This window comes from Moschus berezovskii, chromosome 27, assembly GCF_049115385.1.
Source record: "Moschus berezovskii isolate FMDL1 chromosome 27, NW_MosBer_1.0, whole genome shotgun sequence".
Taxonomy (NCBI): Eukaryota; Metazoa; Chordata; class Mammalia; order Artiodactyla; family Moschidae; genus Moschus; species Moschus berezovskii.
Genome location: NC_142486.1, coordinates 42431178 through 42457724, shown reverse-complemented (window position 1 = coordinate 42457724; position 26547 = coordinate 42431178). Strand labels below are relative to the sequence as shown.

At 51.6% G+C, this 26547-nt stretch overlaps 1 protein-coding gene across 7 annotated transcripts in view; it reads right to left on the bottom strand.

The window, feature by feature from the left end:
* Positions 1–26547, bottom strand: part of LOC129545166 (liprin-alpha-1-like) — a 257633-nt gene that overhangs the window by 16274 nt on the left and 214812 nt on the right. For 5 of the 7 annotated variants that reach the window (XR_016036623.1, XM_088833138.1, XM_088833139.1 and 2 more), the window contains exons 2-4: positions 2299–2400; positions 1656–1820; positions 300–521 (exon numbers count right to left, since the gene is read on the bottom strand). Coding sequence is in view for 6 of the 7 variants with exons in the window: in XM_088833138.1 (XP_088689264.1) it covers positions 300–521; positions 1656–1820; positions 2299–2400 (489 nt within the window). In the remaining variant the exon portion in view is untranslated. Of the gene's footprint in view, positions 1–299; positions 522–1655; positions 1821–2298; positions 2401–20781; positions 21202–26547 lie in introns of those variants that run through there. The other 2 variants (XM_088833141.1, XM_088833142.1) reach the window with 2 other exon arrangements.

Sequence of the window (26547 nt, the reverse complement as noted above, 5' to 3'; positions counted from 1 at the left end):
GATAAATGAATGTTTTCAAAGGAACACACTGGGCCCCCCAGAACTTGTAGAAATGAGGAGTCCACACCCAGGGTGCAGCGCAGCACAAGGGCTCCCCTCGTGTTGCTCCACTGCCAACGGACCGCCGGGATCAGGCCTCTTCTACCCCAGAGACCTCGACACAGAGGCGGGGAGGCAGCCTGTCGTGGTCTCGCCAGAGCTCTGCTCTTGTTCACACAGCCACCCCGAGGCTGAGAGCACCGGGAGAACAAGGGACCCACAGCCACCTCAGGGCAACAGACACGGCCGCCGTCACTCACTTCGCGGACATCCCGCTCCAGTTTCGTGTTCACTTCCTCAGACTTGAGGACGTTCTTCCTGGCCGTGTCCAGGTCCTTCTCCAGCTCTCTCACGTGGGCAGAGATGGCTGCCTGGCGCTCTTTCATCTGCCTCTGCTCCCGCGACTTCTTGTCTATGACTTCCTGGAGCTCGCGCATCTTAGCCAGGTCTGGCTCCTGGCTTTCAGAGCCGTCGGACGATCTCTAAAGGGGAAAGGAAGCCCTGTTAGACAGCCTTGTTTTGGGAGGGAGGGAACACAGCACTTCCAGGAAATCGGCGAGGTCAAGACTGCCTTCTGCACTCTGGGAGCTCACAGGACCCTCACGGCCACTCAGACCTACATGGTGCCCTGGTGATGTTGTCCATCCCGATTAGAACCGGGTGATTAGAGTCAGACTTTGTCTTCTCCTGGACAAAGGGGTGCTTAAGAGATCCTGCAGCTCTGAGCTATAAGTCTAGTTTGCTAGTCATGAAAATACCCCAGGTGGGCGGGTCCTCAATCAGAAAGATAAATACCATGTGATGCCCACCACTACAGCCTTCATACTTTTTTAAAATGAAAGGATACAAACGACTAACCCTTAACTGAAATTACACGATGACTGATCAAACTTACCTCTTTATGTGTAGCACCTAATTCTTCTAACAAACGACACCTTTCGAGTGCTATACGTAACCACTCTCTCAACTCAAATAAAAGGGGTCGAGTCACTGTGTGTTGATGTGTGTATACACGTTAGTGCACTCCTCATTCTATACTCACCCTAATACATGGCTACTGGAACAGAATATCTTTAATGGCTCTCATTGATCTTAACATCAAGAAAAGCTGCTTGTTAACAGCTTTAAATTCTAAGTTTGAGAGAACAAAATGTTATCCTAAATTAATTCTATTGCCCAGTTTTTAACTGCAAACTGATATACAGAATAGAATAAATCTTGAGACATTTATGCCAACTAATACTTTTTAACTGGGGGCTTCCCAGGTGGCTCAGTGGTAAAATTTCGCCAGCCAGTGCAAGAGGGCAGCTTCGATCCCTGGGTCGGGAAGATCCCCTGGAGTAGAAGATGGCCACCCACTCCACTATTCTTGCCTGGGAAGCCCCATGAAGAGAGGAGTGTGGTGGGCTACAGTCCACAGGGTCGCAAAGATACGGACATGACTGAGCATGTACGCAGGCGACGCTTTTTAACCATGGAAAACTCTGACTTCTTACAGAAAAAATGTATTTACAAGCATTCAAGAAGCTCAAGAGTCAACTAGTTACATAAATACATGCATCATCCACCTAACAAGGCAGCAAGTGTACAAATCCAGGAGGCCGGGTGGCTGGTACCTTCTCATCCAGGGCCTTGTGGTATTCAAAGAGCGATTTCAGCGCTCTGAGCACCTTCAACTCGCTGGTCATGCCGGCTGGGGGCTGCGCCTGCTGCTTGCCCGCCGTCATCTCGAGGGACGGCACGTACCGGGAAACCAGGCGCTCCACGTGCTCCAGCAGCAGCTGCAGGGCGGGGACAAAGGAGCACCTTCAACCTCATACTTGCATTCATGCATTCAGGGCCGGGAACTCCTCTCAGCCTCACTCTAAAGCCGAAACCATGCTAAGGCACGTCAGAATCCCGCCAGGTCAGTCTAAAGTTAGAGTGGACTTCCCAGGTGGCCCAGTAGTTAAGACTCCACACTTCTGCAGGGGTCATGGGTTTTAATCCCTGGTCGGGGAACTAAGATCCCACACAAAGTGGAGCGTGGACAAAAATGTAAGTGAAGAGAACTCCCCCTCACATGTACTAAAATTACATTATCTCTCATCATAAATTTGAAGCAAGGTATGAGAACCCCAAACTGATCCACCCCAGTCTGCTCAGTGGGAAGATGTGAAAAATGACTTGAAAAGCAGACAGAGTTTAAAGTCAGCAACACGGAGCCCAGCGGTGACCCTCGCGGGGCAAATGTCAACACGTGAGAATCCCCCTACTGACCCTGGTGTTCTTTCTTTCGGCTCTGAGCTCGGCGAGTTCTTCTTCCCTTTCCAGGAGCTGCTTCTTGTATACATTTACCTCCTCGTCAGAAGCTGGAGACTTCTAGGAAACAATTACGAGACTCACTAAATGCGAACACAGACGAAAAAGAGAGCGAGACACTGGAGACTGACCCTGCCGAGTCTCTCCAGGCTCCACACAAAGGGCCTCCCTGCCCCCCAGAGGAGAGGAGGTCCGCCGACCCCAAGACCACACACGCCACCACAACTCAGACCGGCCGTCAGCCTCCACCTCGACCTGGCGGGCACGCAGCCAGGGAGAACCCAGAATCCAAGCCTGCCTTCTCAAGACCCAGGGACGTCTGAGAGACGTTCCTAAACATAAACCTAACAACAAAGTGGATGAAGAGACTCTTAAACGACACACAGACACGTGACCTAGAACCACTGGGGACAGCGAAGAAGAAAGGTAAGGTCTACAAGGCCACCAGGCTTTGGAGTGTTCCTCTGGGAAAAAGGCCGATGGCACCCCAAGGCCATCTGTTAGCTTGAGTCCACTGAAGTCACACAGTCATTCAATAAGCTGGTTAAGATGTTAAACTCATGTTATATGTATTTTACCACAATTTGTGTGCACGTGGGGCCGTCCACGTGGTGAACTTGCTCAAATTGAACCACATGGCATCATTCATTCTTCTGTTTTCCCTGGCACAGATACAAAAATCCTGGGCTACGTATCCCCTATTACATACTGAGTATTCGGCACCCAGAACAGTGCCCTACACTTGTAAGAGGCATGTAGTAGACATGTGAAGCTATGAGGGTGTATGTTATACATGTGAGCAGTAGGTACCCGTCATTAAAATCCCGGACACACTGGTCTGTGCTTTGTAAGACAGGGGACGTTAAGGGGCTTAGCCTTTCTGCTTCAAGGACTGACTCTCTAGCTCAGTCCACGTGCCCCAGAGACTCCTCCAGCCAGTGTTTCCCTTCTTGTGGGGCCCCCGCCCATCCTCCGCGCAGCACCTGCACAACCTCTTACAAGGTCAACCTGCTGGGGTCGAGCCTGCCCACTAAGGTCAAAACGCCCTGCCCGGCAGGGCCCACAACCAGGCTAACTAAAGGAAACACGACCCCAACGCTTCGCCGGGTGAGGGCCAATCCGACAGGCCCAGCCCCCGGCTGCTCTCACCTCAGGGCCCTCTGCTTCCAGGACTCGGTCTGAGGCCAAGCTCCTCCTTGTCTTGGCCTTTGCTTTGGGTTTGCAGCACTGGAATAACGCCCACAGGCGGGCCCTTCTGCGACCCATCCTCGCGGATGGGGGCAGCCCCCCACCCGGGGCAACTGCTGTTTCACGGGAGGATACCTCAGCTCCTGAGCTATCCCCACCGCTCTCACACTCCGACCACCACTCTCACACACACCGCTCTCTCACACACACCGCTCTCACACTACGACCACCAGCACCACTGTCTCAAGGAGAAATGGCACAAAGGCTCTGCCCGCAGCACGTCTCCCAGGAGCCCGGAACCAGAACCCACTCAGTCACAAGGGGCTCCGTGGTGACAGGGGGCTGGGCTCAGGCCCACCATCAAGGGTGCAGGGCGGGGGGAGGGGCTGCCAGAAAGACGGCAGGGGAGTGTGGGGTGCGGGAGAAGGCAGGCCGTGCCCGCAGCTCAGGCCCACTGCCAAACATGACCCTGCAAGGTACTGGTCACAGTCAGACCGAACAGTTTAAACCGCTTCAGAAACCACCACCGCTAGGCGTGAGCACGTCTTCCAAGTGGGCTTCTGCCCCCTCCACCCCCGAAACAAGCCTTCAGTGAGGCTTCTGAAAGGGTACCCCTGAACTCAAGGGCGTCCCCAGAACCCACCCAGCTGAGGAGGACTCACCGCACCAGCCGCCCCTCACTCTCACCCTGAGCTCAGTCCTCCCTGACTGGCTCCCTCACTCGAGCTCAGCAAGGGCTTGACCAACCTCGCTCCAGGCACTGAAAATGAACCCACAGTGGGTACAGGGGTTCATTCAACCTGCTGCGAACTCGCCCTCTTAACGTCGACCCTGGGCTGCCAGACGACTCTGCCCCGTGGGGGCTGCACAGTGGAGGTCCGGGGTGTCCCTGACTCGAGCCGCGGCAGCCAGCGCCTCCCAGACCCCGCCAGGTGCTGCCTCTCCCTCCGCCCCCGAGTCTCCCACCCCGTCTCCTGGCCCCGCTCCCACCCTCACAGCTCTCCACTCGCCAGGGCACAGGCCACACTGCTCCTGGCTCAGCCCGGACCTCTGCTGTCACTTGAGGACCTCAGTCCCCGGGGTGCTTGGGGTCCTATATCCACCCATCTCAGCAATTACAGACTCTGGGAGAGACAGAGGACAGTTTGGGGTCCCGCCCGCAGTTCACCCTGAACACGTTCTCTTTTTTTGGCTTTATCTACTGGAGTTCTCTGAGATGTCTTTTTGATACCTCAACTACTGCTTTCAAAAAGACTGTAAAATCACTGCGCTCAACTTCGAGAATAAAATCTTCACTTTCAACCTTAAAATGAAACTGGAGGGAAGACTAAACGCAGTCAATTTTTCAAACTGAAAAAGATAACCCACATGTGACCATGTCACAGAACACAGGTCACGTAACCCCTCCCTCCTCAGCCTTCTCCACCCCCAGCAGCCCGTCGTCACAAGGCCTGCCCTGGGCCGGCAGGGGCAGGGGAAGTGACCTGACCGGCTCCTCTGTCCCCAGGGCGCATGCGCCGCTTGCTCCACCTTCTTCACAAGTTCACGTGGCACTGAAACAGCCCGCAAAAGCTGGGGATTCTGATCAGAAACACAACAACCGTGGGTACTAGGCAAGGACCCCTGATTCTTGTTTACCCTGGTAGCAAATAAAGATGATCAATACAATTACTGTGACTGTTACATGCGGCTTCAGATAAGAGAAGACACCCAGGGCGTCCCACTCCCAGTTACAAACGCAAGCAGCTTGGAGGGTAGCCCACCGAGAGCTAGAAAACCTAAACACAGTTTAAAGGAGGTCCTTGAAAGTGAGAGTGAAGTCGCTCAGTCGTGTCCGACTCTCTGCGACCCTTTAGACTGTGGCCTACCAGGCTCCTCCGTCCATGGGATTTTCCAGGCAACAGTACTGGAGTGGATTACCATTTCCTTCTCCAGGGGATCTTCCCAACCCAGGGCTCAAACCCAAGTCTCCCGCATTGCAGACAGAAGCTTTACAGTCTGAGCCAGAGGTCCTTAGGCAGCCACAATCCAAGGTTTCAAACAGAAGGGAAGCCCAGTGAGGGAGCGGGAGAATGAAAGGGCCGCTCCTTTCCTCGGGGCATCTGAACAAAGCTGACTCTGCAAAGAAAAGGCAGGGAAAATGTCAAGCAGAGGGGACTGGCTAACACAGCTCTGGACGGCTCCTTGGGCTGGGAAGACAAAAATCTGAGCGGAGGCCTCACAAGTCAGTCCGGATGATAGACACCAAGCTCCCCAAGAAAAGGGAGGCACAGAAAATGTACCCAACACAGCCCAAACCGGCTGAGTGCTGAGTATCAGTCACCTCGTGATGCTCAGGAGACAGGGGGTGGGCTTCAGGACCTGCTGAGAAGGGGGGGGCCCTGGGAGGCACCCCAGGCTTCTAGACGGAGACGCTGGAGGGCTCCTCCCTGGGGTCGGGGGGACGGTGGGGTAAGGCTGCTGAGACTGAGCTTACAAGGACCCCCCCAGCCTCAAGTCACTCAAACCCTGAGTGAACAGAGAGCTCTGTGTCCACTAGAGGTCCGCGTCAGAGGAAACTCTGGAGAAGACAGCATCACCAGAACCTCTAGGGTTTTCCATCCAGAATGTCCAACATGCAACCAAAAAAGCAAAAAAGGGTGTAACAACAAATACGAGCAAGAGAAAAAGAACCGAAACAGATCCAGAGGTATCAGTGTAGATCGGCATATCAGAGGTGTGCTGGAGGGATCAGATGCAAACGGCACCGGTTCAAAAATACACTTGAAAAAAGGAAAAATTTCTGAGCATCAAAAGCGATTCTAGAACTTTACAATAACAGTGAACTGAATTTAAGAACTCAGTCTCTGGGCTTAACATCAAACTGGACGTAGCTGAAGAGAGGATCAGTGAACTGAAGGATGGATCGGTTAAAAAACATATATATGTGGGGGAAAAAGGATAGAATATATCGAAGGAGCCCGCTGTTAAGCTACATTGTTAAAAACTATAAACGGGGACCCTCATGGCGGAGAAAAGACAGAAAGGGGAATAAGAAACGCCTACAGGGGTTGAAACTTAGAGTCTCTTAATGAAAGTGAAAGAGGAGAGTGCAAAAGCTGGCATAAAACTCAACATTCAAAAAATGAAGATCATGGCATACGGCCCCATCACTTCATGGCAAATAAATGGGGAAACAGTGGAAACAGTGACAGACTTTATTTTCTTGTGCTCCAAAATTACTGCAGATGGTGAAATTAAAAGATGCCTGCTCCCTGGAAGGAAAGCTATGACAAACCTAGACAGCATATCAAAAAGCAGAGACGTGACTTTGCCGACAAAGGTTCATTTAGCCAAAGCTATGCAGGAGCTCATTTAGTACTAGTTCATTTAGTCAAAGCCAGCAGTCATGTATGGATGTGAGAGTTGGCCCTTGAACAAGGCTGAATGCCAAAGAATCAATGCTTCTGAACTATGGTGTTGGAGAAGACTCTTGAGAGCCCCATGGACTGCAAGGAGATCCAACCTGTCCATTCTAAAGGAGATCAATCCTGGGTGTTCATTGAAACTCCAATACTTTGGCCACCTCATGCGACGAGTTGACTCACTGGAAAAGACTCTGATGCTGGGAAGGACTGGGGGCAGGAGGAGAAGGGGACGACAGAGAATGAGATGGCTGGATGGCATCACCGACTCGATGGACATGAGTTTGAGTGAACGCTGGGAATTGGTGATGGACAGGGAGGCCTGGTGTGCTGTGATTCACGGGGTCGCAAAGAGTCGGACACGACTGAGCAACTGAACTGAACAGAACTGAACTGAAGGCTGAATGTCAAAGAATCAATGCTTCTGAACTATGGTGTTGGAGAAGACTCTTGAGAGCCCCGTGGACTGCAAGGAGACCCAACCTGTCAATCCTAAAGCAAACCAGTCCTGAGGATTCACTGGAAAGACTGGTGCTGAAGCTCTGATACTCTGGCCTCCTGCTGCGAAGAACTGACTCATTGGAAAAGAACCTGATGCTGGGGAAGACTGAAGGCAGGAGAAGGGGACGACAGAAGATGAGATGGTTGGATGGTATCACCGACTCGATGGACACGAGCTTGAGCAGGCTCCGGGAGTTGGTGATGGACAAAGAAGCCTGGCATGCTGCAGTCCATGGGGTTGCAACGGGTCAGACACTGAGCGACTGAACTGACTGACAGGGACAGTGGCAAGACTTGGTTCAAGAATCGGACCATTGACTCAAAAATGAAAACCACACATTGCTTTCAGCAGCTCTGCGGGTGCCTAAGGCAAGAGGAAAATGTTCAAGCGCTCAGAGGAAAAAAGGTGTGGCTTTGAATGGCACAGCAACACTGAGAGCTGACTTTTCAAGAACAAGGAAGTTAGAAGATAATGGACTGGCATCTGTAAAATGCTGAAAAACAACCACCCACCCAACCTGGAATTCTATACCCCACAGAAACACTCTTCCAAAGTGAAAGCAAAATAAAGACTTTTAGGGCAAATGGAAATGAGACAACTCATCACCCACAGACATGAACTAAAAAGTATTAAGGCAGTGCTCTGGGAAAAAGAAAAGTCGTCTCTGACAGAAATATAAAAAACAAGTAAAGACCAACAATGAGGTAACTGTGAGGGTAAATATTAACTCTACAAAACAATGATGTTAACGCCAGAAATATATCTAACAATTTAAAGGATAACAGTGACAAGGAGGAAACAGTCGTGTCAGGGAGGCAGTAAGAGTACTAAGTTAGACTTGAATGTAAAACACACGCTCTATCTGTGAATGGACTCCCAACAACCTGACAGAGGAGTACAGAACCAGAAAAAGACTTCACACTTCTACGAGAAGCAAGAGAAAAGAACACAGAATAGGTCAGTCAGACAGAAAACAAACACGAACACGGTGTCCACACACTGAAATATCAACATTATAAATAGAGCAAATACTCTCAGTAAGAGACAAAAAGTGTCAAACTGATGACAATGAAAACTATACATTATTCAGAGGTTCCTGTTAAGATGGAAGAGCTTTTAGACAGGTGAAGGTAAAAGATACCCAGGCAAACAAGGACAGAAAACTGATGTGGCCATATCACTGTCAAACAGTGTCTAAAGTAAGAAGTATCACTAGCATTAAAAAGGAGCTTCTCATACTGATACAAGTTCAAGAAGATGAGGATTCTACATTTGAATGTACTGAATAACATAACCTCAAAATATCAATACATAAAACTGACAGAAATAGAAAAGGAGTAACAGCCAAGTTCATAATCACAGTGGGAGACGTTACAGACACATCTCTCAGGGAACTGGGCTCCCTGGTACGTAGTCACCTGCAGCCATGAAGTTCCTGATTGCGGCTGGCTCTATGATGAGATGTGCTGCAAGTATGAAACACACACTGGATTTTAAAGACTCAGCATGAACAAAAGAACGTGAAATATTTCATTAGGTTTTATCATGTTGATTACACACTGAAATGATAATATCTGGGGTGTGTTAAAATAAAATACATTGCAAGTAATTTCACCTACTTCTGCTTTACAAAACGGGGCTCCCGGTATCTGAATTACATGAGTCACAAACCTGATCTAACTGATACACACAGAACACTGCATTCTCACTGATACATATTATTTTCAAGAGCCCAAAGAACATGTAACAAAATGAATATATATTGGGCCACTAGGAAAGCTCAAGCTCTCTCAAAGGACTGAACTAACGCGGGGGACACTTAGGGACTGCAGTGGGCTGGCGGTCCACGTGCCTCAAACTGCACCCCGCACGCGGTGATGAGCCCAGGAGGCAGGCACTCTGGGAGGGCTCAGGGCAGGAGGGAACGGGAGCCCGTGCTGCGAGGACAGGGGGAAGCTGCAGGCAGTCTAGGAACCAGGAGACAGGCCTCACCAGACGTGGCACCCGCTGGTGACCATGGGAAGTCCCTGCCTCCAGTACTGTAAGGAACAACTTTCTGTTGTTCATCACTAGTCTACGGTGTTTATGACAGTGGCCCCCAAAGACTAAGAGGGGCTCTTCATGGGACTAAGCTAGAATTCAAACAAGGGTCACGAGAAAAACATCCCCAAACGTTAAGTTAAATGACACACTGCCTGGAGAATTTCATGGATGATCATTTTAAAAAACACAATGAAAATTAGAAACTACTTTTCCATAAAAAATCTGGCTTACTCAAACTTGTGGGACGCAGCAAACTGCGTTTAGAGGGTAACTTAAAGCCTTACACACATATACTGGAAAAGAAGGAAGGCTAAACATCAATTAAGCCTCCATCCCTGCTGCTGCTGCTGCTAAGTCGCTTCAGTCGTGTCTGACTCTGTGCGACCCCACAGACGGCAGCCCACCAGGCTCCCCCGTCCCTGGGATTCTCCAGGCAAGAATACTGGAGTGGGTTGCCATTTCCTTCTCCAACGCATGAAGTGAGAAGCCAGAGTGAAGCTGCTCAGTCGTGTCAAACCCTTAGCGACCCCACGGGCTGCAGAAACCAGAAAAAAAGCAAAGCAAACACAATGCAGATGAGAAAACAAGGGGCAGAAAATAAGGACACCGAAAGCAAATATGGAATTTTTTCAAAACAAAGCCAAAAATGGGCTCTTTGAAAGGACTGCCAAAACTGATAAACCCCTAGAGAGACTGATTAAGAAAAAGAGACAAAGCACAAATCACCAATATCAAGGATTTTTCAAAGGGGAGACAACACATCTTGCAGATAAGAAAGATATGATGAACCACAGTTCACTTACTAACTGGAGTCTGCTGGCCTCAAGAAATTCCCAGCAGCGGGGAAAGGCTTTGCGTAACTAGACCCAAGAAGACATACAAAATCAGAAAATTTTATTTGCATGAAAAACATTACATCTGAAATTAAAAGCCTCCCCACAATCAAACCAACTGGTTTTGCCAATCAATTCTTCCCAAAATCAAGGGAAGGAAACAGTCATCTCACAGGAACTCCGGGGGTAAACAAGGAACACTCTCCAACCTTGTTTTATAAGACTAGCATAATCTTGATACTAAAACCAACAAGGAAGAAGCACAAGAAAGTAACATTACAGACTCTGAATATCGATGAAATAATCCTAAATAAAACACTAACAAATAAAATCCAACAGAAGGAGAATACATCGAGATCAGGCTGGGGTTGTCTTAGAATCACAAAATTTTTGAAAAGTCAAATCACCACATAAAAGAAAAATCACCTGTTTCAAAATCTACAGAAAATAAACTTAAGAAAAATTCATGTAATAATTTTAGTGCATGACTAAGAAAAAGCGCATAGTAAACTAACAGAGAAGAATTTACATATTTTGATAAAAATATCTATAAAAAGCTAACATCATATGTGAGGGTGAAATACCGAGAGCTTTCCTCTGATAACGGGAAAGAGACAAGGATACGCATTCTCACTACTTCTGTCCACCACGGTACTCGGAACTGGAGACCCTAGTCCGCACAATAAGGCAAGAAAAAGAAAAGGGTTGTCACAGCTGCGAAGGGGGAAAAAGCACTTATGTGCACACATATTTGTGGATACATAATAAAATACAATTAGAATGATTTGAAATAAATGGATTTAGCAAGTGAATATAGAAAAGTCGATTCTATCTCTATTAGGAATTTACAATGGCACTGAAAATATCAAGAGATCCAATTAAACAAGTTCAAGACTTACAGCAAACTACAGACTTCTGAGATAAAGAAGATCTAACAAAACGGAGAGCTATCTATACTGTGTTCATGGGTTACAAGAACAACATAAAACACACACACACACGCAGAGTTAACCGTGTGAGGAGATGCAGGTGTAGGGCCATCACTCCACGACGTCTATGGGCATCAAGTCATCACAGTGCAGACTGGAAACACACACAAACTGTATCTGCCAATGACTCCTTAGTGAAGCTGGGGGTCTAAAGTCAGCGCCTGGCACCTGGTAGACGGAAGGTGTGGGAACCCGGGTTCACGTGCAGGCTGCACACACCCTCAATCACAGGTGAGACCTGAAGCAACCCAGCCACTCTCCATTTTTCTGTTTCTGTTTTTCTCTGTTCCTCTTGCCATTTCTGTTGAACAGATTCCCAGTATCGAGTGAGCAGCATCAATGCAGCGTAATGTTTCCCCATCTAAGGCGGGAGCATGTAACCCCAGCAGACCTCCCAATTGCCCCGAGATAACTGGGGTGCCCCATCACAATAGAAAGCAAAGAAACACGACATTCCCCAAGACAGAGCTGCCTGGCAGCAATGGGGACTATGGTCCACCAGACTTCCCAAGGGGACCCCCAGGGGCTTGAATCCCACACTGGGCCCCTCAGCTTGAGGCCACACTGCTTTTCCACCATTCTGGGAGTCCTGGCAGAAGAAAGCCAGGCCACGGAAGGGGGATGGTGTGGCCGGCCCATGGGACGCAGGGTAGGGCTGACTTGGGTCTGTGCTGGGTTCCACGTCCAGTCACCACCCTTGGAGTGTACAAAGTTCTTGGGATCATTGCAGGTTTTTGGCAAAAAGCAATGGAGCCGAAGTCACTTAGGATGGTTTTTAAGAAGAAAACCTCACTGAGGATTCACTCAGCACCAGCCTCGGCCCCTCGTGAGATGCAGACTCCCGGCAGTCAGCCATGGCTGTGCCCGTCGCCCGCCCGGGCAATGGGAGGCCCCCGGACACCGGGTGCCACGTGGGGTTCTTCCCCCACTTTGAGTGAAGGGCTGCATCCCCCTGGATGAACCCGGCTCCCCCCTCCACCTCTGATGCTGAGGCCCCCGTGCCTCCCACGACCGGAGGATCCAGCCTCTCCCGGGCCTCCGTGTCACTGCACAGGCCGTGTCCGTGCGGCTTCAGCTGGCAGGGTGAGTCCTGCGTGGAGCCTCCCAGCTCGCCGGCCCCGCTGCCCACATCGGGGCCGGGCAGGAGCACCGCGTGTGCACTGAAGGAGCGGATGAGGGCCCCAACAATGCCGGAGAAGATGACGAGGGGGAGGTGAAGGGGGCTGAGGTCCAAGTGTCAGTCCGTGATTCAGGCATCAGTGCGTATTGACTCATTTAACCTCAGGACAAGACTGTGTGTCGGCGGGTGGGGGGCAGGTCCTGCCACTGTTCTCACCTTGGAGCCGGCAAGTTCACTCTCAGTGTCCAGGGACAGCTGCAGCCACTGGCCACACAAATTCATGCTCCCCCATTCTGGAGGCAGAAACCTGTGATCAAGGTGTGGGCAGGGCTGAGCTCCCTCCAGAGGCTCCAGGGGAGGGTCCCTCTGGCCTGGTCCAGCCCTTGGGAGACCCCAGGCCTCCCTGGGCTTGTGGCCACATCACCCCGACCTCTGCGTCCATCTGCACAAACCTTCTCCCCTGGGTGGTTCTGTGCCTCAGATCACGCCCTCTTCTCTTCCAAGGACACCCGTCATTGGATTCAGGGTTTTCATGCATCCTGGGTGATCTGGTGCAGCGGTCAGGAACTTACTTCCATATGCCGAGACCTTTCATCGGAATAAGGTCACCTTGGCAGGATGCAGAAGGATGGACGGCTTTTGGGGCCACCACTCAGCCCACTACACTTGTCATGAAGCCACAAGGCAGAGCCTCACTGGGCTTGGTGCAGGGAACTTCGAAGAAGCAGGGCTCCAGTCCTGGGCTGCCTCAAGAACACACTTAGGATCAGGACACTCGGGCACAGGGACCAGATGGGCAAGGCTCAGAGGTGTGCTGGTGGGCGTGGGGCTCACCTGCAGGGAGCCTGGAGCCTGACGTGACGCCCCAGGGCTGGGGGACACAGCGCATGGTTTGGGAATGGACACATCCCAGCACGGACGAGAGGAGGCAGGCCCAGGGGCTCAGGCCAGGGGAGCCCAGATCTTCCTGCTGCCCTCAAGGGGCCGGTCAGATGGGCACAGCAGGGAGCCGTGATTTCAGCAACCTGGGTCGGAGTCCTGGTCTGCTGCTGTGTTGTCTCTGGCGAGTGACTCAGCCTCTCTGAGCCCACCTTCGGCTCCTCTGCAAATCGTTGCCACGCGTGACTATCTTCACAGCTGTGGGGAGTTCTTGGTGCTCTCAGCAGCCCCGCCCAACCCCGTGGCTGGGGCTATGCCGCCTCTCCACGACCTTGAGGCCGATAAGACCACCCCTGCACAGACTCTCTTTGCAAAGAAGCTGGAGGCCGCTTCTCCTACCCCAGGAGCCCTGGGGCACCGAGACCCAAGAGGCAGCAACGCCTCTAGCCTGGGGGCTCCCGTGCAAGGGGCTGACCGCATGGGGCACTGGGAGTGACTGTGGATGGCCCCATACAACCAACCCCGTCTGTCCTGTTACAGCCCAGCTTTATTTCTGTGTGCTCTGCTCAGCCGCACGCAAAGACTCAAAATCTATTCCTTCCAGTCCGTGCAGATTTCTCTCGATGGTGGTCAAGAAGCAGTGCCCGGGCCGGCATCCCTGGGAAAACACGCTCCGCTGTTTACATGAGTGACAGGGTCCCTCCAAGAAAAACATCTGGCCGGATCAGGAAAGGGGCGCGGGACTCATTGGACAAACGGGATGTCCTCGTTCTTACATACATGGGATGTTTTAAACGCTGGCACCCAACCTGACAGCAGCCTGCTCCTGGCGGGAAGAAACCGAGAGACGCCGGTCCCCTCCCCGAGTCCGACGCCCCAGACGGTGGCTTCTGTCCGGACTGGCCCCTCGGGTGGGGAGTCTGGAGGCCACAGAACCGCAGGGGCCTCGAGGCTTGGTGTGGGCGTGGGGAGGGCCAAGGGGATCGGGGAGGCGACAGGGTTAGGGCCCTTGCAACGGACTGCCACCAAAGGCTGGACAAAGACAAGAAGAAAGAAAACGAACGCCACGCCTTAAAGTTGCTCAAGAGCCAAGAAGGCCCAGAAGAGTGACCAGGACTGCGCCATCCAAGGTGGGCGAGGGGAGGAGGGGGCTCGCCCAGCGCAGACTGGACGGGGTTAAACCTTCGCTCTGGCTCAACTCACAGGAACAGAGACCCCACCGCAGTCACTCCTGGCACTTTCCTTTTCGAAGGAAGAAGGGAATCACAGAACAAGCAACACCATCCCCGTGGGGGACTCTTGGCGGTCGAGGATGCCAAGGGCCCCTCTGCATCCGCACGGCTGCCTGAGCCTGCGTGTTGTGCATCACGGTCACCCGTCTCCGTTGAGGGGAGGCCCCCGAGCTTGTTGGAAGGTTGGCCTCAGCGAGGCCGAGCTGGGGTCCCTAGCTACCCCCAGAGGGCCCCGTCACTGCCATCCGGGAATTAGGGGGTGCCGAGTGCTCAGACCCGAGGATGGTGGGGGCGCTTCCACAGCATCCTGTGTGCACCCCTCCTCGGCTCACGGTCTAGCAGGAGCTGTGGGGAGCGTGTGTATACGGCAGGGACACACAGGACACCTCCTGAGCACCGCTGGCCAGGACCCCGGGGGGAGGCCTGGGCCAGACTTCTGACCACCACAGGGGCCTGCTCAACCTCCCCTGCTCTGTGCCCTCGGCTTCCTCAGCTCCAAGGATAACACCACCTCTCGGAGAGCCTCTGATGCCAGGGCTGCTCTGTGGGAGGGGTCGTGTTCTGCGCCAATGTGTTCAAGGCACGTGATGCCTGGTCAGTCTCTAATGACCGGCTGCCCTGGGGCCTGCCTGCTCTTCCTGTTGGCACCAGGGTCCCGCATGCGTGTGAGTTGGCAGGCCCGTTCCAGGCTGGGTCTGTCTGCTTAGGTGACAGACGTGCCTCCTGGGAGGAAGAGCATCTGGCACGGGGTGGGCCTTGTCCCCTCCTTCTCCTGACTGGCGCCAGGACCAGCCTCCTTCTAGTTCCCGGATTGGGAAGACAGGGGCCCTTTCGGGGTCACCTGAACGTGTCATCTCATGGGAGCGTGGCTTTATGATATTTGCTGAGTGATCCGGAGGGGTGGAGGGACAGTCCTACTGAGCTCCTACTGTGTGCTGGCAGAGGATGTTCCCGCGGTCCTTCCTTGACTTCTGGCAGCATCCTCGGGTCCACTTGAATACTCTTGGACGAGGAGGCAGGCTTGACCGCCACTGGGGGCTGACCCTGGCTTGCTCATGCCCGCCCTCCACCTGGGCGGCTCCTGGAGGGGACAGGAGAGGGCTCAGTCCCTGGGCAAGGGTCTGCAGGGAGGCCTTTCTGCACCGTGGTTCCTACTGACCACATCTGCACCACCCTGGAGGAGCGGATGTGGTTACTCGGGCACGGTCACATGGGTGCTGGCCTAAGCATGCCTTCTACACATGCTGGACATGGTACCCTCGACTGTCTCCAGTGAGCCGGACCCAGAACATGGTCTCTGGGGCTGCAGGACTGGCTGGGGCGGATTGACCCCTCAGCTCTCGGCATGTGGTCTGGCTCCCAAGGCCTGGCTTGTTGAAGGAATAAAAGACATGTATTCATTCACAGGCCTGCTTTGATGATGGGTGGGTAGGTTACTCAGATCCACCCTCTCATAGAAAACAATTATTAAGAAAGAAAAAGAAGTGTCACGCCTTAAAGTTGCTGAAGACCTGAGAAGACCCAGAGGAGCAACTGCCCAAGATGAGGGATCTAACAGAAGATCCCTCCCTCTCCGTGGAGCCAGACTCCCAGGAGACGACACTTTCAGGTGACCCAGAAAGGGCCTCCCTCCTCCAGCCACGGGAATTACAAGGAAGGTGGTGCTGGTGCCGAGCAGGGGAAGAAGCAGGTGAAGACCCCAGTGGGTGCAGGCACATCAGCCCGTGACCTTGGTTCAAGGGGATCCTATCCATAACGCCCTCAGATGAGTGGAGAATACAAGTGCCAAGTCTTTCTGGATAAGGGCACCTTCTTCCCAGGCTTGGGAACTGCCCCGTGGGTTATGGAAGGGTGGTGGCCAGTGGGGAAGAGCGCCAGGCCCATCAGGATGAAAGACAGCTGGAGGAGAACCAGCAGAAGTGACCCCCTCAGCTTTGGGATTCTGAGACGATTAGATGGATAATAAATCTAATACATCAGCTAAGCTCACCTCTTTTAGAGAAATAAACCTCAAGATAGAAAGGTCCTGCAAAGACAGGAAACCATTAAAGAAAACGACACAGCCAACTTGGAAAAGAACCCAACAGAACATGCAGAAATAAAACGTGTCATAACGAGAAGCGAAAATACAACAGACACGTTTGAAGACACTTGACCTCTTCAGGAAAGGGAGACATGTGGGCACAGAGCACGGCCATGCTGATAATGTATGCAGCCCCCTGCCCAACCCCCTGCTCTCCAGGAAGAAAAACCAACCCCTGATCTGTAGCTGCATCATTTGCCGATTTCTGCGCTGTAAATACTCCCACCCTGCCCTGATTCATGTACCAAAGGGTTAACACCCTGCTGGCAGAATTCCCGATGAGACACAAAGAGCTGACTCTGGCACACCACCGGCCGAGAGACATGGGAGGACGTCAGAACCGCAACCCGAGGGGCACAGATTTCAGCCCGACTACCTGGGACCCAGGCAGAGCGGTCCTTGGGGAACTTTAAAGACAAGACTCTTGAAACATGTCTAGAATTCACTTTATAACTTTGCCATTTCCTTCTCCAGTTTATTACAAGTTCAGTTCAGTACGCTTCCCAAAACCAAGAGAGTCCCAAAGGAAGCCAGGTGGGGTGTATAAAAGCCTCAGGACTTAAGACTCAAGAGACATAAAAACTTTACGGGCAAAGAAATGCATGTGTAATGGTGGAATTATGAATAGAGATATGAATCGCTTCGGGACTAGACAATGGCCCCTGACACCTCATCGTAGGAGAGGCTCATGGCATAGGCACTAAGCCTGGGGGTACGAGTGAGATGGGGGCTGAAGACCACGTTTTGTTGTCGTTCAGTCACTAAGTCACGTCTGACACTTTGAGACCCCATGGACTGCAACACACCAGGCTTCCCTGTCCTTCACCATCTCCCAGAGCTTACTCAAACTCATGCCCATGGAGTCAGTGATGCCATCCAACCATCTCTTCCTCTGACGCCCTGTTCTCCTCCTGCCCTCAATCTTTCCCAGCATCAGGGTCTTTTCCAATGAGTCGGCTCTTCACATCAGTTGGCCAAAGTACTGGAGCTTAAGCTTCAGCATCAGCCCTTCCAATGAATAATTTTCACGGTTGATTTCCTTTAGGATGGACTGCTTTGATGTGCTTGCGGTCCAAGGGGCTCTCAACAGTCTTCTCCAACACCACAGTTCAAAGGCATCAATTCTTTGGTGCTCAGCCTGCTCCACAGTCCAATTCTCATGGTTCAGGGCAAAGAGTCTGACACGAAGGCCCAGCACCCAGGTTCAAGTGCTGGCTCTGCCCCTGCCGGGCCCAGTGGCCTTGGTCTCCTTGCCCACCTCTCAGAGCCTCAGTTCCTCCCCTCGGTAAAGGGATCTGACCCTGCACCACAAGCCGGGTCGGGATGCCCACACAGGGCGGGGATGGGGGTTTGCGTCCAGGCTGACAAGTCCCCGAGAACACCTGCTGCTGCACTGTCTTTACATGCGGAGTTGTCGAAATTAGACTTGAGGTGCCTCAAAGTAGAGAACCCCCACCCCAAAGTCCAGGCTGTGAGGACGGACCCCCGCCCCCAACTCCACGCTCATCACCACACTTAGCCAAGTCGGGGAACTATCTCGGACACCAGCTCATGCCCACAAGTCCTCAGCTGGAAACTGCAAGAAACACGTCCTTCTCCCCTGTCCCATGTCCATGGCAATGCTGCCCACCCCCTGGCAGGGAGGACGTGCCATCACCTCCATTCTACAGATGGAAAAACTGAGGTTCCGAGTGCGGAAGCCATGTGCCTGAGGCTGCTCAGCCCCCAGGAAGTGGTCAGGCTGGGTCTGGACCCGCACACGTGGCCTCAGAGGGGCTAGGCGGGGTCTGAGCCTCCCTGGGAGCTCAGGTACCCTCACCGCCTGACTGTGGGTCCTGGAGTCTGGTGTGGAGGCGGCTACCATCCTCCAGCAGGCAGCTAGCTCCTCGCTCGCTTTTCAGAAAACAACATCGCACTACTGCTCTTTTTGTGGCCAACTGCAGCTTTAAACGTCTCTAATTCTAGAGATTTTAGGGGTTAAAAAACACTCGAGACCAACACTGCTCTTCCCTGTGAAAGAAGGGAAAGATGCAGTTAAGAACTGCTTCCTATCACAAGTCCCTAGGGAAAATAAAGTCAACAGCAGTCTAACATTAACAAACTAACATGCTCAGAGTAAGTATTCAGTACGAAATCTCATCGTTTTACTAACACATACGAAACTTAAGTTGGAGAGAGAGATTCTTTGCCTGGGAAGTGGGCAACAGAGGACTTACAGGGAATTTAAAAGCCCCTCTCTCTGCCCAGTGATGACGCTCTCACAGCATTGTGCTACACAAAGAAAGAACGTGCACTTTACTGCTTATCTTCCCCGCAAGGCTCCCTACTTCAAATATCTCAATCATGGCTGGGGATCTCTCTACAAAAATCCACCTCAATGTTCAAAGCACAAAACAAAGCTCAGAGGAATACAGTACCTAAGATGAAAAAGGGATGAAAGAACCTACAGTCCTTTCTTCTTCTATTAATAGGGCACTGGTGGATTCGGGAGAGACGCAGAGGCAGGAATATTAGCGGATGAGAAAAAAATAAATAACGGAGGAGGAGGAAAGAGAAGGTAGGACGGGAGGCTTTACTAGTACTTTACTTACTTACTTTATTACTTTACTTACTTTACTATTACCTGACTTTCCTGACAGTTTCAAAGCATTTGGGGGGAGGGGGGAGAGGAAGAACCTGTTATTTCACTAAAGAAAAAGCAACACTGTAAGAAGAATTGCATCTCAATTATCTTTTATTTTCAGCTCTATCCCTGCAAGCCAGCCCACTTAAGCTTTTACATCACTTTCCTATCTTATTACCTCTATGTTGGGGTTTGGTACTTCAAACAAAGACTTTTTTGTTCTTTTCCTTCTTCTTCTGGAGGTAAAAGATGGCACTGATTTGCTTAAAAGTACGGATGGGAAAAAAAAGAAAAAAGTACGGATGGAAAGCATTATCCTGAGGTGGTTCTTAATAACAGAACTATGGATTTCTCTATCCCTTTGACTGTCAGCACACCACTAAAGGCTAAATGAAGGCTCTAGAGGGAGGTAACACCCCCCTTGTCAAGTCTCTGTTTCCTTGCTCCTGTGATATTGGCTTTGCCAAGTAACCCAAGTCCAGTAAATAAACATTACAGGTCTCTCCAAACTACTTCTATAAAATAAGATCTTGTTTGACCAACCTTATAGAGCAGTCATTTATTTCTACAGCTGCTGAGATGCTCTGCTGCTCTTGCCTACATTCAGAAGGGAACCAAAATTCCAAATTTCATTTATTCTGGGCCAAAAACCAGACCTTTTGTCCTCCTTCCTAGATATGTTGCAACTTCAAGTTGACTCCTCTGCCTAAATTAGTGGCATATGCTTTAGCTCTTCTAAGAAAGAAAAAAAAAACACCCCTTTTTCCCTTACTGAGGAAGGCACCTAACTCTGATAAAGACCTCTAGGAAGATGCTAAAATGCCTTGACCAGTTTAACAGCACCTTATTTCAGAGAATATGTTTGAACCTCCCCGCCGAACCCCAAGGGCAAACACACGGAGCGTCCAAGGGGGCAGAGGGGGAAGCCTCCAGGAGGAATAGGCAGACTTTGAAAAACTGACGGGAGGGAGGAGAGAGGACAACTTTCAGGACTAGAAACAGGAGGCAGTCCAGATGCTGCGACGCCGCCAGGGCCCGGGAAGCCCCGACGCCCCCGCGCCCAGCCCTGGGCGCACTGTCCTCCCGCCCGCGGCCGCGTCCTCCCCCCACAGCCCCCAGCGGCCCGGGAGCGCCACACGCCCCCGCGGCGCCGACCGAGCCCCACGGCTGGCGCGGGGGGCGCGGGCCACCCTCCAACACGCTGCTCGGCGCGGGCTCGGAGACCCAGAGGGTCAACCCCGTCCGCCGGCAGCGGCCCGCCGCGGCGCCCAGCCCCAAACTCGGGCTCCCCCGCGCCGCGCCGGCCCGCCGCCCGCCCCGAGACAGCCCCGAGACACCCCTCCACAGCGCGGCGCCCACGCCTTTTCTCTCGGCGCCGACGAGAAGGACGCTCCCCGACGAGGACGGACCGCGGCTGCTGGTGCCCGCCCGGCACAGGGTCAGACCGAGGAGCGGGCAGCCGCGGCGGCACCTCCTCAGTCCCCGCTCCCGACTCCTTTTCCCGCTGCGCCGGACGGGAAGGGGCCTGCACGACCCGGGACTCACCTCACACCTCGGGGCCGGGCTCCCGGGAGGCGGGCGCGGCAGCGGGTCCCTCAGCTACACGGAGCCAGCGAGGAGCGCCGGCGAACTTTCGCGACTGCCGGGGCGCGGGGGCGGGCGGGGCGGGGCGCATGCGCGCGCACGGACGGGCAGGCGCGCTCGCGTTTTGTGCCCAGCTTCTGGGTAGCCGGAGAAGGCAGTGGCAAGCCACTCCAGTACTCTTGCCTGCAGAATCCCGGGGATGGAGGAGCCTGGTAGGCTGCGGTCCGTGGGGTCGCTAAGGGTCGGACACGACTGAGCGACTTCACTTTCCCTTTTCACTTTCATGGATTGGAGAAGGAAATGGCAACCCACTCCAGTGTTGTTGCCTAAAAATCCCAGGGACGGGGGAGCCTGGTGGGCTGCCGTCTCTGGGGTCGCACAGAGTCGGACACGACTGAAGCGACTTAGCAGCAGCAGCAGTTAGATTACCAGATACATCGTATATATGAAATTGCTGCTGCTGCTAAGTCGCTTCAGTCGTGTCCGACTCTGTGTGACCCCAGAGACGGCAGCCCACTAGGCCCCACCCCGTCCATGGGATTCCCCAGGGAAGAATACTGGAGTGGGTTGCCATTTCCTTCTCCAATCCATGAAAGTGAAAAGGGAAAGTGAGGTCGCTCAGTCGTGTCCGACTCTTAGCGACCCCACGGACTGCAGACTACGAGGCTCCTCCGTCCATGGGATTCTCCAGGCAAGAGTACTGGAGTGGGTTGCCACTGCCTTCTCGGATTTGAGTGCTACCCGGAAGCTGGACTGGAAGTGCGAGCGCGCAGCCGAGCGAGCGCAGCGCGCCTGCGCCGTCCGTGCGCGCGCATGCGCCCCGCCCCGCCCGCCCCCGCCCGCCCCCGCCCGCCCCCGCGCCCCGGCAGTCGCGAAAGTTCGCCGGCGCTCCTCGCTGGCTCCGTGTAGCTGAGGGACCCGCTGCCGCGCCCGCCTCCCGGGAGCCCGGCCCCGAGGTGTGAGGTGAGTCCCGGGTCGTGCAGGCCCCTTCCCGTCCGGCGCAGCGGGAAAAGGAGTCGGGAGCGGGGACTGAGGAGGTGCCGCCGCGGCTGCCCGCTTCTCGGTCTGACCCTGTGCCGGGCGGGCACCAGCAGCCGCGGTCCATCCTCGTCGGGGAGCGTCCTTCTCGTCGGCGCCGAGAGAAAAGGCGTGGGCGCCGCGCTGTGGAGGGGTGTCTCGGGGCTGTCTCGGGGCGGGCGGCGGGCCGGCGCGGCGCGGGGGAGCCCGAGTTTGGGGCTGGGCGCCGCGGCGGGCCGCTGCCGGCGGACGGGGTTGACCCTCTGGGTCTCCGAGCCCGCGCCGAGCAGCGTGTTGGAGGGTGGCCCGCGCCCCCCGCGCCAGCCGTGGGGCTCGGTCGGCGCCGCGGGGGCGTGTGGCGCTCCCGGGCCGCTGGGGGCTGTGGGGGGAGGACGCGGCCGCGGGCGGGAGGACAGTGCGCCCAGGGCTGGGCGCGGGGGCGTCGGGGCTTCCCGGGCCCTGGCGGCGTCTGCAGCATTTGGACTGCCTCCTGTTTCTAGTCCTGAAAGTTGTCCCCTCTCCTCCCTCCCGTCAGTTTTTCAAAGTCTGCCTATTCCTCCTGGAGGCTTCCCCCTCTGCCCCCTTGGACGCTCCGTGTGTTTGCCCTGGGGTACGGCTGGAGGTTCATTTGTAGCCTCTGAAATAAGGTGCTGTTAAACATGTCAAGCGGAGAAGGCAATGGCAAGCCACTCCAGTACTCTTGCCTGGAAAACACCATGGACGGAAGAGCCTGGTGGGCTGCAGTCCATTGGGTCGCGAAGAGTCAGACACAATTGAGCGCCTTCATTTTCACTTTTCACTTTCATGCATTGGAGAAGGAAATGGCAACCCACTCCAGTGTTCTTGCCTGGAGAATCCCAGGGACGGGGGAGCCTGGTGGGCTTCTGTCTGTGGGGTCGCACAGAGTCGGACACGACTGAAGCTACTTAATAGCAGCAGCAGCAGCAGAGGCCTTTATCAGAGTTACGTACCTTCCTCAATAAGGGGAAAAGGGGTGTTTTTTCTTTCTTTCTTAAAAGAGCAAAAGCATATGCCACTAATTTAGGCAGAGGAGTCAACTTGAAGTTGCAACACATCTAGGAAGGAGGACAAAAGGTCTGGTTTTTGGCCCAGAATAAATGAAATTTGGAATTTTGGTTCCCTTCTGAATGTAGTCGGACAGAGCAGCAGAGCAGCTCAGCAGCTGTAGAAATAAATGACTGCTCTATAAGGTTGGTCAAACAAAATCTTATTTTATAGAAGTAGTTTGGAGAGACCTGTAATGTTTATTTACTGGACTTGGGTTACTTGGCAAAGCCAATATCACAGGAGCAAGGAAACAGAGACTTGACAAGGGGGATGTTACCTCCCTCTTGAGCCTTCGTTTAGCCTTTAGTGGTGTGCTGACAGTCAAAGGGATAGAGAAATCCATAGTTTTGTCATTAAGAACCATTTACTCCTCAAGATAATGCTTTCCATCCGTACTTTTTTGTTTTTTTTCCCATCCGTACTTTTAAGCAAATCGGTGCCATCTTTTACCTCCAGAAGAAGAAGGAAAAGAACAAAAAAGTCTTTGTTTGAAGTACCAAACCCCAACATAGAGGTAATAAGATAGGAAAGTGATGTAAAAGCTTAAGTGGGCTGGCTTGCAGGGATAGAGGTGAAAATAAAAGATAATTGAGATGCAATTCTTCTTACAGTGTTGCTTTTTCTTTAGTGAAATAACAGGTTCTTCCTCTCCCCCCTCCCCCCAAATGCTTTGAAACTGTCAGGAAAGTCAGGTAATAGTAAAGTAATAAATAAAGTAAGTAAAGTACTAGTAAAGCCTCCCGTCCTACCTTCTCTTTCCTCCTCCTCCGTTATTTATTTATTTTTTTCTCATCCGCTAATATTCCTGCCTCTACGTCTCTCCCGAATCCACCAGTGCCCTATTAATAGAAGAAGAAAGGGCTGTAGGTTCTTTCATCCCTTTTTCATCTTAGGTACTGTATTCCTCTGAGCTTTGTTTTGTGCTTTGAACATTGAGGTGGATTTTTGTAGAGAGATCCCCAGCCATGATTGAGATATTTGAAGTAGGGAGCCTTGCGGGGAAGATAAACAGTAAAGTGCACGTTCTTTCTTTGTGTAGCACAATGCTGTGAGAGCGTCATCACTGGGCAGAGGGAGGGTCTTTTAAATTCCCTGTAAGTCCTCTGTTGCCCACTTCCCAGGCAAAGAATCTCGCTCTGCAACTTAAGTTTCGTATGTGTTAGTAAAACGATGAGATTTCATACTGAAAACTTACTCTGAGCATGTTAGTTTGTTGATGTTAGACTGCTGTTGACTTTATTTTCCTCAGGGACTTGCGATAGGAAGCAGTTCTTAACTGCATCTTTCCCTTCTTTCACAGGGAAGAGCAGTGTTGGTCTCGAGTGTTTTTTAACCCCTAAAATCTCTAGAATTAGAGACATTTAAAGCTGCAGTTGGCCACAAAAAGAGCAGTAGTCGAATGAAAAGCAAGACTTTGAAATATGTATGAGAGGAATTGTTTAGTGTAGATTTGTGAGAAGAAGGGTCCCAGCGTCTTGAGGAAAGAAGTGAAGGTTTTTAATAGGGGCATTTCCAGAAGGTTAGGAATGAATGTTCGAAGAGTATCAACTCCCCTTTGACTAGAAAGCAGTTTTAACTGACTGTTGCATCAGAAATGATGAATCTATCTTTGAGTTACAACCTTTGAGTTACGCTGAGAACTAGCAACTGTTTTGGTGGATCCAAGGAATGCACTGTGAATGACGTTTGAGAAAAAAGTACTAGGCTAGTAGGCCTAAAATAATCTTGGTCCCCAAAGTTTATCTCATTAAACTAATTTTATAGTCAAAACATACAACCATGCTAAAGGGGGGAAAACAATCAGGAGCTTGATATTAGAGCATTTTTTGAACACATTTTAATGAAAAAGGGAAACCAGGCTGGAATTTCAACCTGAATTTTTTTTTTTTTTAAAGTCCAGATTCTGGCCATCTTTCAACTTTCCAGTTTTGCTTTTAGTTTTCAAAGATTTTCTGTTTTCTCTAGTCTTATATAATTTGTAAGATGGACTGGCTTTTGATGCCTACTGTTCATTTTAATTTTGAACTTTAATGTATTTGTTTTTCCTGTATTTTTTTAAGCCCCATTGCTCAGCACACTGGAAGATTAGATTATCTTTTGTAATCAGTAGACAACTAGACTGACTTTAAAAATTAGATAAAGTGGCAAAGTAATACCTTGAGATTACTGAGAGTCTAGGCCCTAAGATTTAAATATGGAGCTATATAAACTTCAGCAACCAGAAAGCAGTATCCTGAGAATGAATTTATATAAAAAAAAATTAGATATGGAAAACAAAAGGCCAAAACCCACATGAGTTTTAGGAAAAGAAATCTAGCACTTTGAGCAGCGATATGCTCTCAGTGTGTACTTTGCTGTCTGACAAGATGATGATTTCCTTGAGAGAAGAAGCTTCAGAGGTAGTGATTGCTAATCCTTATAACGCAGTCTTGGAAAACTCTGAAAGAAGACAAAAGAATATCCTCCTGTTCCCATTGTAGCCAGTGTGTTTGAGGCAACCTTTAATTTCTAAATTGGAAATGCAAAATGTTAGGTACGTTTATAGTGTGTCAAGATAAGTAAATCTAAGCTGAGAAAGATGAAAGGAATCACTTTCTGTACAGAAGTGTGAATTGGAATAGAATTGCTAACATCTTTGGTTGCAGGGCCTTGCTGACAATTCCCCGGGGCCCACTTTTGTCATGGTCTCTTCTGGGATTCAGCCTGCTTTCTTTCCTCTTCACAGTTGCCATCTCCTACTTTTCCCAGCTGAGTTCTTTGGGTCTGGCTTTGTAGCCAGCCTCTGAAGACAATCTTCCAAGATTGCATCCCCTTTATTGCTGTTCTTCAGGACAAGTACTCACCTTATTTTAGGGGCTTTTCCTTTTTATCTTCACAAGAGAACTGGTAAATTGGGGAATATCAGATTGCTGATGTTACACATTGATGAAAATTAAAGTGTAGGGTTAAGTGGATCTAGTCCTTTTTGTTTTCTGATGAAATAATCATCAGGTCACTTAATCTGAAGTTAGTTTTCCCACATATCTTATATTGCTCTGTAAAGAACTAAATGTCTCTTTTCTCAGGGTTGCTGCTACTGCTGCTGCGGCTAAGTCACTTCAGTCGTGTTCAACTCTGTGTGACCCCATAGATGGAAGCCCACCAGGCTCCCCCATCCCTGGGATTCTCCAGGCAAGAACACTGGGGTGAGTTGCCATTTCCTTCTCCAGTGTGTGAAAGTGAAAATTGAAAGTGAAGTCGCTCAGTCGTGTCCGACCCTTAGCGACCCCACGGACTACAGCCTGCCAGGCTCCTCCATCCATGGGATTTTCTAGGCAAGAATACTGGAGTGGCTTGCCATTGCCTTCTCCGTTCTCAGGGTTAGGGCATGGAAAACTGTTTCCAGACCCCTCATTTTCTACTGGTCCTTGGCGCCTGAGACTGTTCCCTCCAGTTAATCCAGCAACTCCCTTTCTTCAGCTGAGATTCTGCAGATTTCTATAGTCAAAGATATAATATCAAAAAGAATGCACAACATCATTTAACCTTTATGTAATCAGTTGCTGTATTCTGTCAATATTTCTTGGTTTCCTCCATCTTCTGTGTCCTGCTGTCTGAAACTTACAGCTTCTTCGAGGATGGTTCTCTTAGGAAAAAGGATTG